The 12,490-nt window shown below is 35.6% G+C and overlaps 1 protein-coding gene across 1 annotated transcript in view; it reads left to right on the forward strand.

Moving 5' to 3' along the window:
- ITGAV (integrin subunit alpha V) overlaps positions 1-12,490 on the forward strand; it is a 113,582-nt gene that overhangs the window by 49,518 nt on the left and 51,574 nt on the right. Inside the window, exons 4-5 of the mRNA XM_036743427.1 lie at positions 2,422-2,536; positions 8,557-8,618. Coding sequence (XP_036599322.1) covers positions 2,422-2,536; positions 8,557-8,618 — 177 coding nt within the window. The remainder of the gene's footprint in view (positions 1-2,421; positions 2,537-8,556; positions 8,619-12,490) is intronic.

Below are 12,490 nucleotides of genomic sequence, written 5' to 3' on the forward strand. Positions count from 1 at the left end.
TTCTAGTAAGAAGGGAAAGAAATTAAAGGCTTAAACATTTTTAAAGAATAAACAAAGTCATCTCTATTTGCTGATGACGGGATAGTAAATCCCAGAAAATTTGCAAAGAACCTAATTGAAGTAATTAACTTCAGTAAAGTAGCAGCTTACGAAATAAATCTACAAAATCATTAGCATTTCTCCATAGTAATTTTTAAAAAGGAAGAAAAAATGATAGGGAAATCCCATTCAAATGTTTTGCAAGATGCATGAAGTCTTGAAGTAATTTTTTATCAAGAGACACTCAAGACATATAAATAGGATTACAAAACATTCTTTAAAAAATGAAGAATGAATTAATAATTGAAAAGATTGCCATTGCTTATGGTTAGGTCATGCTAGTATAAACATGATAATACTATCTAAATCAATGACAGATTTATTGCTCTACCAGTTAGACCTTCCCTTGATTGCAGAAATGATGAACTAAGGGTAAGGTTTGTTTGTGCTCTCAGATGTGGTCAGTGTTTTAGTTGGTTTTACTGAACTTTTTTTTTTATTTTAAATCTTTGTTAAGTGCTGAGGAAGGGAAGGGATACATTTATAAATTAATGAGGTGTATGAAATAAAAAGCATCAGTAATAAAATAATAGAAGGGGAGAGGAAGTCCTTAATATCTTTAAAATAAAACTAACTAAACCTTTTTGTATTCCTACTACCTCAGATTTAAAAAAAAAATCTGTCAAGAAATTTAAGTTTATTTTGAAGAAAATTTCTTTTACTTTCTAACAAAATAAGTTATTTAATAATTCATCAAAGCTGTCATCCCCCCCAGAAATGGTTTCTACCCTATGTTCAACAGGGGGAAAGAAAGTAATTAATTCAGTGTTAGTAGCAATGATAAATTTTAACATATTTTCTTAGGTGAATGAATCTTTAATTTTTGTAGTCTCTCTATACCACCTGCCCCAATGGTGGATTAATACCTGATGTATTTTGTCATTTCTGTTTTATGTGTTACATTATCTTACCCACATGTGGGTTAAGGTTCTTCTCTGTCAAGGCTTCATTTATGCTAGGCTGCAAAGGCATCTAGTCAAAAGCTACAGTTTATCCCTTCTGTTCTATAGTGTTAGAACCCCAGTGGCTACGTAAGTTTGGACCCTGTTCCTTATTCAGCTTGATGGTCGACAGAACTGCTTCTTCTTCCCCATGTTAATTTTTTTTTCTTTTGAACTTGGATTTTATTGGTGTAAAGAATTCCTGGCATAGAAACTCTCTCCATTAATGAAGACTGACAGTTTATTTGCTGTTTCTAGTCCTGAAGTAACTAGAAGCACAATGGGGCTCACTCAGAGTTACACAGCCAGCATGTGTCAGTGGCAGACTTGAACTCTGTTCTTTCTTACACATGGGAGGCCCCCTCTATCGACTAAACTGTGAAACCTCTCACCTTCATGTTCCATACTAACTGAGGGAGCAGATTATCAATGGTTTTCATTACGACAGTTGTGTTTTAGTGCAGATTAAGGTAGGTTTTGTATTACAGTCTTTCAGACTAAAATGAAATAAGCAAATGATCCACATGTAATATAGTATCTTTATTTCTTACTTTAAAAAAAAAACTTGCACTTTGATTTGTGTAGGCAACTTGTAGTGAACATTTTCCTGGATTTGTGGCCTCTCTGTACAAAAAGTTTGAAAGAGTTGCTTGGAGACACTTAAAATTTAGGTAACTTACCCATATGGCCAGTATGGGAGGGTGGTGGTGGGACTTGAACCTAAGTCTTCCCAACTCCAAGATCAGATACTGTATCATATTTGCCTTTTACATTTACATTTACATATACATGTACATTTACATACATGCCTTTTACATTTGTCGGTTGGTAAGAATTGGAAATCCAATAAATTGCATCTAATAAATGAAATTACCCTTTTTTCTAGTTATCTCTGCTATATAAAATAATCAGTGTTTCTTAAATGCAATTCTGAAATAAGTGTCTCTGAAAACAACAAAACAATTTCTCAGCCAAAAAATTATTCTCAGAACCATTTAGAGGAGTCTGTTCATCATAGGAAAAAATTAATCAGTCTCTAAGTCAGTTAAACTCTGACTCTCATTTGAGCAAAAAACATTTAAAATTTTTTTGAAAATGAGTTCTGTTAACTTCTTTGAAGTGATATTCATTTGGACTAATTTATATACTCTTCATTAGGGTATGAGAAAGGAACTTATTTTTTAATCTTTCTACATTCAGCAAGCATTTATTTATCAAATTCACATGTGTTCAACATGACACTAAATGATTTAAGTTTTATTGTGGATTTGCCTGCTTGATTTTTAATAGGGTAGAGTGATGGATAGAGAGATGAAATTCAGATGATTTTGAAAACTATTATTTACTGATATTCTGTTTATTTTGCTTCTTTTGGCTTCAGGCCTGTGCTCCATTGTATCATTGGAGGACTGAATTGAAACAAGAGAGAGAGCCTGTTGGAACCTGTTTTCTACAAGATGGAACAAAGACTGTTGAGTACGCTCCCTGCCGGTCAAGTACGTAAAGAAACAACGTCTTCCCTTGTGTTTTGCAGCAACTCTTTAGAGAAGGAATATAAAGCTTATTTTGTGAGAGTTTGTGTATTTACTAAAAAAGAATTTGGTATGAAGACTGTGGCTAAATATGTTTTCCTGTGAGATCAAAATGTCTGGATATAAATATAATCCTATCACACTGTGGGTACCTTGCACAAATCTGCCTGGTCTTACCATGATGATTTTAGTTCTTAGCCTTTAGAATAGTGGCTCACATAATTAGGTGATCTTGCAATCACTTCTGTAATTGTCATCACACTAAGAGTCTCGTAACTCCAATTTGCCTTAATGACTTTAGTATAGGAATTGCATATTGATTACCTCTTATAATGACACCACCACCACACTTCTGACAACTAGCATGTTAGAGTGGTTAGGAGACCAGCCTTAGGACTTAGTTACATGGGTCTGCTTTGTGGGGTGACCCTGGTTGAGTCAATTTTAGTGCCCCCAGGAAACTCTCTGAGGCTATAAGTTCCAAATGAGTTGTTATTCTGCATCTATGGAGAATGCTTTCCTTGCAACATCCTTGTGAGATAGTTTTTAGTATTACTTGTGTTTTACAGAGAAGGAAATAGCTTTAGCCAGATGAAGTGCCTTGCCCACCTTTCCACATATAGTCATTTTTGGAGGTGAGACTTAAAGCTAGGTCTTCTGGGTCCAAGTGTGATATTCTTCACATTGTAGGACCCTTCTGATAGAGTGATCCAAAGGAACTTTGAAAGTCCAGCATATCTTTTAATAGCAAAATGATAGGTATTGGATGAAATATTTATTTGTCATAAATTTTCTGATGCCAGTTAGAAACAGGGATTCAACTTGTATTCACATATGTTGGATCTTTCTAAGAAGCCCTATATTGGGGCAGCTACATGGCACAGTAGATATAGCACTGAGCCTGAAATCAGGAAGCCTTAGTTCAAATCTGGACTCAAGACACTTATTAGTTTCATATCTCAACTGTAAAATGGGAATTATCATAGCACCTACTCCCCAGAGTTGTTGTGAGGATCAAATGAGATAATAACTGTGAAGAACTTAGCACAGTGCCTGGCACATAGGAAACACTAAGATAAATGTTAGCTATTATTATTGTTTGGTTTTTGTTGTTGTTGTTCCCTAGTCTTTTCATCTATTTTCTTCGAACCAGCCTTGTCTTTAAGTTCTTTTCTGAGTAAGGAGCAATTACTTCCCTCAGCCTTTTTCATGAGGAACAATCTGGTATCTTCCTCCATCATTTATCACATTTCCTAAACATGTGGTAAATGTTATTTTCCTAATTGAGGTATCTGCCCTCAATTAGTAAATCAGAGAATATATCAGAGAATGAGTCCTTAAGAATTAATGTGAATAAATTGTGTTTCCAGGTTAATTTTTTAAAACAGTTTTCAGACTTGAAATTCTGTTTTTATCTTTCCGGTTTCTTTCTAACTCTTTTTAGGCTGGATTTTGCTTTCTAGATATACTATGATATTCAATATAGAGTATAGAGTTGCTTTATTTGTAGAGGTGACATTTGGGGGAGGTAGCATAGAGGGCTTTCCTTAAAGCCAGGAAGACCTGTGTTCAGGTCCTATCTCTGATAAATGCTGGCTCTGTGATTCTAGGTAAATCACTTCACCTTTCAGGGAACTAGGTCACTTTCTAGGCCTATATAAGTTGCTGAGGAGTTGCAGGCATGCCCTGGTACAGGGACTTTCCTTGCCCAGAAATTCCCTACGTCAATGAAATCATGAGTCTGGTGCCTATTCCAGGCCAAGTTTTAGATGTAGTTATTGTTCTTTCATTTTTATTTTTGGAGTCTTCTGGGATTGATAACCTTAAGGTACAGCAAACCTTATTTATCCAGAAGTCCATTTCCCACCAGTTTCAGGTATTCAAAGTACTAATGACGAATATGAAAGTATATAAAAAAGGCCTCTTAGATGTGAAAGTTAACCACACAACCCATGTTTTAAGGTCCATGCACTTTATTACTTTATAGTCTCCAATACAAAAATTATTTACTCCTGTTAACACAATTCCTACAGTTTTTCTTATCTTGTATTAAGCCAATGGCAAATTAGAACCAAAATATTGGAAGAACATAGTTCTTCTAGGACAGGCACATTGATGACATTGAAAAGAGATAGCTGATTTTGACAGAAACAAAAAAATTATGAAAATGAAATACTTGAAGTTTAAACTAGACAGTAAGTGGGGGGGGTCACTTAATGTAGGGGCAAAAAAAATCTGAACACCTCAGTAGCTCATAAAGGCATCATCATCATTATCATCCTATCCGTCATTTATAAGTATTTTAAGGTCTGAAAGATATTTTACCTACATTATTTCATTTGATCTTCATAACAAACCTGTGAAATCAGTACTTGAATTATCATCATAGTTTTACACGAGTAAACTGAGTTCTTAGATATTAAGTGATTTGACCATGACAGCATAGCTAGTAAATATCAGATGCAGGATTTGAACTCAGATCCTCCAAGTCCAGTCTTCTATCTATTACACTATTGTGTACAGCATAATGACCAATGTTTGGAGTATTGATGAATGTTAAGAAAAAAATTAAATTATATTCAGTTTTCTCTGCTTAAGAAGCCAGGGGAATTTAATTAATAAATTTTAGGAAGATTTCCATCCAAAAGCTAAAAAAGAAGGAAAATGTTCTAGTGCTGAAACAGTAAGCTTCAGTTTTCTGAAGTGTTCTCATGTGTGCAACATCTGAGTCCATGATAATTCGAAAATGAGTTATCACAACAGATTGTTTACACATGAATATTCTTTTTCTTTTTTCATTGTGGGTTAAAAAACTGATGACTGATGATAGACTACATTTCGGTTTAGATACAAGGATTCATTGCCATGACATGATTAGCCTGGCTAGGGAATGTTCAATCTTATAAAATGTTCTTGGTAAAGACCATACTGCCACTTTGAAAGGGGGTGGAGATAATGGAGACTTGGTTGAAGGAAATTGCCTAGACCACCAAATGCCCACTGCAGGCTCTCAAGGCATATTTGTTGAATGGATGAGCGAATATGATTCTCAAAGGTGACTTCCATATTTCTCTTTTTTTTTTATTGTTGAGTATAAAGTTATCTCCTAAGACAGGACAGTGATAAAGGAAAGCTTTTTTTTGAAAGAAAAAAAATGTAAACCCAATTCAGATCTGAGTTTTTTAATAGTACAATTAACCCCCAAATTAAAACCCTCACAATTGAAAGTAAATTCAAGAGTGCCTCACATACATTATCAAGACCACACATTATAGGTCATACATTCCAGTAGAACTTAATTCCTGGCCAAAAGTGGGGACTCATTCTACGTTCTCAGGTGTAATGAACAAAAGAACTAGAATGGGAAGCAGGATCTGTACTTTCACTGCCCACTTGCGTGACTTTGGACAATCTTCTTTCTCAGTGTGGCTAAAATGTAAACTGTATGAGGGCATTGATGTGAATTCAGGCTAGAAAGACAAGTTGGTACCAGATCATAGAGGTCCTTAAATGCCAGGCAGGAGAGTATATATTTTATCCTATAGCATAAAACCCAGTTAGGTTTCTGAAAGGAAGAAATGGTGTAATCAGATTGGTGCCTTAGGATGATTATTTTGGCAACTGCATGGAGGAAGGATTGAAGGAGAGGCTAGAAAGAGGGGCTTAATCATCACCTCCCTGGATCACACTGGTGGCAAAATGATTTGAAAGAAAGACTTAGATAGAAGAGGTCTTACAGGTTTAGTCAACAGAATTAGGTAAGTTATTGATGGCAGGCAGCAAGAAGAAAAGGAAGAGTGAAATATGACCCTGAGGTTGTGATTCTTTGTAACTGAGTTGCTAGTGAGACCACTAAGAGAGACTGGGAATTTTAGAGATGGAGAAGGTTTAGAAGGAAAAGATGATGAGTTCAGTTTTAGACAGGTCGAATTCTAGGGTTTGGTGGAATACAAACTTCTAAGCAGTTACAACTATTCCAGAGTAGAATGGTCATCAACTTTGAGTTGAATTGTCCCTCTATAAAGATTAATGTAAAGGTTAAAGGAGCACTTGTCAGGGGTATTATTTAGAGAGGTGATTCTTGTACGTGTTAGACTAGATGGCCTCAGAGGCCATTCTGTTATTGGTAAGCAGTTGGAGAGAAAGGACTGGAGCTCAGGAGAGCTAAGGGTCACGTATATAGAGCATCTCCTTCTTCGTAGATCCGCTTTGGCGACTAAGTCTTGAAACACATTTACAACATTATCGTTCCAGCTCCATTGTTAAAAGCAAGACTTTTTTTCTTTTTTTTTCTCTAATTCTTTTCTGATGTATTACAATTTATTTAAAAATTTCATGATCTATGTCCTTTGAAGAAGTTGTTCATTCCTTTGATTATTGCATTATGTAGAGACCCAAATATATGTTGATGCCAGTTTAATGAAATAATAAGAAAAAAAATTGAACACTAATCTTGAGTAGAGGTCAGTTCAGAAAACATTGTTAAAATATACAAGACTTAACAACAACAAAACCCTTTAAAATGTCAAAAAGTAAATATTCTTATTTAATATGCACCTGCCAAGAAATCTTGAAAAGAAAATATTATTTTTTTGAAAGCGCAGATCATATAAACACTGCAGATTATCCCTACAGCTCAATAATCGAGAAAGAATGTCTTCACAAATAGCCTAAAATAGTCTTCTGATGCATCTGCAACAAAGGATATACAATGGTTGACTTGAGGTCACAGCAGAATTCCTTAGAATGATTCACCATGCTCTGGAAACCCTACAACTCCATGTTTTCCTAGTCCCGTTTTGGTCAGAAAAAATTTTAAATTGTAGTAGTATTGTGCTCTTTATTACTAAGATGAATAGAACTGAGTAGCTCCCTAGTATTAAAAAACAATTAGGAACCTCTGAACGTATTTTTTTTGTTATTTTTAGAATATATCCTGAATTAGATACCATATAATTAAGTTATTGTCAAGAGTGTTCAAGGTTCAAGCTTTAAAAAAAGCTGAGGTTTTGGTTTTACGTATATCAACACAGAGTGTGTGTGTGTGTGTGTGTGTGTGTGTGTATAAAACAGTAAAAGTTTTGTATATTTGTTATTTAACTACATTACTATTAGGGAAGAAAAGGAAATGGGAAGGGAAGGGAACAAACATTTATATAATATCTAGTATGTTTCAGGCACTGTGCTAAATAGTTTTTACTAATATTATTTCATTTTTACAAAGATCCTTTAGTAACCGAAGTATAGTGTTCTCACTATATTTTTTCTTTTGGTGTAGGACAGAAAAAACGCCAGGAAAGTTAGGTTTTTCTAAAATTCAACAGACCTTATTGAGCATCTGCTATGTGTAGATACTGGAAGGCACTGAGGGAGATATAAAGATATAAAATCACTTAACGGTCCTGGGCCTCAGGTTCCTCATCAGTAAAATGGGAGGGGGAAATAAATAGCTTCTGAGGTCCCTTCTAGCTCTAGATTTATGATCCCTTGAAAGTATTTAATTATAAAGATGGTCCCTCATGAGCCCCGCAGAACTCGTTTTGAGTCTTATTTTACATTGAATTGTTCAGAGAATATTCATTTGCACAATGGATGACCATCTCCTGAAAATCTGAACTACTTGAGTGTATGGTCTTTCTGGACTGGTAATAAACCTTTAGATGTTTATCTTGGAGCTTTTCACAAAAATGTGAAGATATAATTGAATTTCTAAGTACCTTCGGGGGTGGAAGAGGTGGGAGTGGGATGGGGAGGGTAGGGGTGGAGGTACAAGGACTAAGAATCTCAGCTTTTTTTCAGCCTTGTGCCTGATTCATTGGTCCAAGTGCTTTAATCTTCGTTTTTCCTATTGATAATAAAGTTCTAAAAAACTTGGTGCCTGTTGTCTTTACCGCAATGCAATAATAAATCATTAGCTCTTTAACCATGGCAGAGTGGTTTTTTTTTATAATGTATGTAACTTTTCCCCCCTATATTTACTTTAGAAAATATTGATGCTGATGGACAGGGATTTTGTCAAGGAGGATTCAGCATTGATTTTACAAAAGTAAGTTATTGATCCTTTTTGAATATTAGATGAAACTAAAATCTATTTTACTACTTTATTATCCATATTAATGGGGGGGCTAGACATAGTGTGGATAATCAAAATGCATGGATAGTAATAAAACTATGTCAATCAATTGCTTAATTTTAGTTATCATCAATTCTTTAAGCTATTATTATATTATGGGATTAGTGATATAGACCAATGTTTTGGTCAAAGATTGGCCTAGGCTACTTTGGCCACTACAGCTGTTGAAGACTATATACAAAGCCTGTAAACTAGGCTGTGAACTATGTGGAAGGAGTACTTAAACTGACAAAAATCACAGCTCCATGAAGTAGTAGTAAAGGGATATTATTATTGGTATTGTTATTATTAACAAAACAGTTAAATATCAAAATTTACAGATCCGAATTTCATTTCTTTTTCTTTCTCCTTCTAACCTCTTTAGAAATAATGACAATAAGTAGTAAAATAAGTAAGCTATAGTAGAGGAAAGCAAGAAAGGGGATAGGATTTCCTATAGAGTCTAAATAAATATTCCCCTCAAAAACTGATAGGTGACTATTACTGTAAAAATTAATAGTTAAGTTTCAAATTGGGCAAATTACAAACTATTTTTAAAAGTTTTAAGTCAAATTATATTTTGGTGGAGACTTTCTTGGTAACATTGTTAATGTGTTATTAAATCATGATTAGAACAGAGTCTAGTGAATTGTGATTTTTGCCATCTATCATGGGACATCATAGGAACATAGAATTAGAGCTGGCAAAGCATCCCAGAAGTCTTCTAGTCCAAATACCTAATTTTATAGGAAATTAAGACCAAGAGATGTGAAATGATTTGTCCATGGTCATACAGACAGTCAATCTTCAACCCAGGATTTGAAACCAGGTGGAAGATTCCAAATCCCATGTTTTTTTTTAATTGTACTATGTTGATTTTGAGAATCATTCGGTACCTAGTGAATAATACAGATTATAACCAAAATAATTTAGTCTTTGTATGTGTTGAATGTCACTCACAGAGACCTGGGGCTTCACCTAAATGGCCCTGCATCCTGGTAAACCTCCCCATTTCTAGTTGGATCTCTTCTCATACTCCATGACACACTGATCCTGGTTGGGGAATCAGAATGCTCTTTCTTCCCCTTGCCACTTTTGAGATTCTCCATTTGTTGCCAGCACTTAGTAATCTCTTCTCCTTTTAACATCACTCTATTAATTATTTTCACCCATACAGATCACAGTGGCCATTGTCTACTAACTCCAAGGTCATTCTTCCTCCTATGTCACCAAGTTTAAAACTTGGCTCACATTCTTCCTCTCCTTCCCAACTTTTGCCATTATATTAGGGGACTTGAGCATTCATGTTGATGGCTCCCTCAAATGCCTGATCTCCTGGTTTCTCAGTCTCTTCAAATCTCATGAGCTACTCCTCTACTCTAGCTTAGCCAAGCCACACCCTATATCTCAGCATTACCTAGAGGTGTTTTAATTCCTGGATCAAAAACTCTGACATTCTTCTGTCTGACCCCAAAATTCTGTTATTCCATCTTTTCCTGTGCCTCACGTTTCTTAAACCTATTCTTCATACTCATCACAATCTCCAAACTTCACTATTGTCAGTTAGTTAGACAAGTACTTATCAGGCACTTACTATGTGCTAGGCACTCTACTAAGCTCTGGGGATGTAAAGAAAAGTAAAAACACATTCTTTTTCTTCAAGAAACTCACATTCTAATGGACAACATAACATGCAAGTAGCTATGTATATAGAAAATACATATAGTGTACATGGCAGGAAATTTCTGATGAAAGAAACTAGTAGCATTAGTTTTAGGGAGGGAAAGGAAAAAACAAAGAACTCTTGAAGAGATTGGATTTGGTCAGAACCTTGAAGGCAGCCAAGGAAAGCCAAGTAGAGTTGAAGAGAGAGAAAGAGCAGTCCAAGCATTAGGGACAGCCATTGAAAAGGCACACGGTTGAGAGATGAAGAAGAGGGCCAATGTAGCTGGATCTCAGGGGATTAAAGGGTAAGCAGACTAGAAAAGTTAGGAAGGGGACAGATTTTGAAGGGTTTTAAATGACAAACAGAAGATTTTGTATTTGATACTGGATGGAAATAGGGAACCACTTGGAGTAGGTGGATGCCATGGTCAGACCTTCACTTTAGGTAAATAACTTTGGTAGCTGAATGGATGATGGATTGCAATGGAGAGAGACTTGAAGCAGTAAGGACAATCTGAATTCCATTGCAATAGTCCAAGGATGAGCTGAAGAGTGCCTGTACCAGGGTAGAGACTGTGTGAGGGGAGCAGAGGGGATGCATTATTAAAATTGTTAAAACTTGAGGATGACACTGAGGTCAAGTGAGCCTAGTTGGTGGTGCTCCTTACAGTATGAAGAAAGTTGATACATTTTGCTTTGGACATGCTGAGTTTGGGATTCCTAAGAAATATTCAGTTTGACATGTCCAAAAGACAGTTGGTAAACATTAGTAATTGAATTTCAAATTAGTAAATTGGAAATTATCTTTAAAAATTTGTCAGATTTGATTTGGTGGGAGGTTTTCTTGGTAACATTGTTAATGTATTATTAAATCATGATTAGAAGGCATGATTAGAATTGGTGATTCATGATTGTAGCTTGGGAGACTATAGCTCTACCTTGAGATGTGGGGATCATGTCTGTTAAGATGATAATTGAACCCGTGGTAGTTGATGGGATCATGAAACAGGGAGAAGAGAAGAGAGCTCCAGACCTAGCTTTTGACTTATTTTTGCTAAGACTTCACTTTCCATCCTTCGTAATCTAGACCCTATAGTTAACTCATTCAACTCCACGTTATCATCTTCTCTCAAATCTCTTGCATCAAGTCTTATCAGCAATTAATCCCTTTCCAAACTCCTACTTTCAATTGCTCCTTCCATTCATGTTCTCTACTCTACATGCAAATTGGATTAGCAAATTGGAACAAAACTAATTTGTGTTATCTAATCTTATTTATGTTACCTAATTTAACTAGGCTGCCATTGCTTTTACTCCTCCCTAATTGTTTCTTTATCCCACTCCTCACAGAAGGTGTTCCAAACCTTCTCTTCTATCCTCAAATCTCCTACCTTCCCTTTACTGTCTTAGCTGAGGATCTCCTCCCTCAACTTTGCTGAGAAAATTGAGGTCATTCAGTGTGAGCTGCCTCTTCTCTTAATCTCAAACTCCCAAACATATCTCCTCTTTTCTTCTAGTCTCTGCTACTGAAGTGGCCCTTCTCCTTGCCATTGCCAACCCATGAGCTCCTGATCCCTTCCCCTCCCATTTTCTCTAGCTGATTGCCTCTTTAATCATCCCCCTTCTCTTGCTAATTTTTTTATCTTTTATCCTTTTTTTCTGCAGTTCCTTCTCTACTGCCTTCCAACATACCCAAGTCTTAAAACAAAACAAAAACCCCAACAAACAAAAACTTCACTGTACTCTACTATCCATGAAGCTAAAATTCTGTTGTCCAAACTCCTGAAAAAAGCTAGCCTATACTAATTATTTGTTTCACCTTTTCTCACTCCTCAAAACCCTTTGATCTCTACTCAGCTGAAACTGCTCTCTCTAAATTTACCAAATCATCTTTTAGTTACTAAATCATGGTATCATAGATTTAGACTTGTAGAAATTATGATTCCTCAGTCTTCTTTGCTGTTTCATCATCCATATCATGCTCTCTAATTGTGAGTGTAGCCCAAAACTCTGTCCTAGCCCTATTTTATCCTCCCTCAATAACCTCTTTAGCTCCCATATATTTATCTATTACTGAGATGTCTCACTGGAGCTCAAGTCACATATCACCATTGGACATTTCAGGTTGGGATATTCAAGAG

Source organism: Trichosurus vulpecula, chromosome 2 (assembly GCF_011100635.1).
Source record: "Trichosurus vulpecula isolate mTriVul1 chromosome 2, mTriVul1.pri, whole genome shotgun sequence".
Taxonomy (NCBI): Eukaryota; Metazoa; Chordata; class Mammalia; order Diprotodontia; family Phalangeridae; genus Trichosurus; species Trichosurus vulpecula.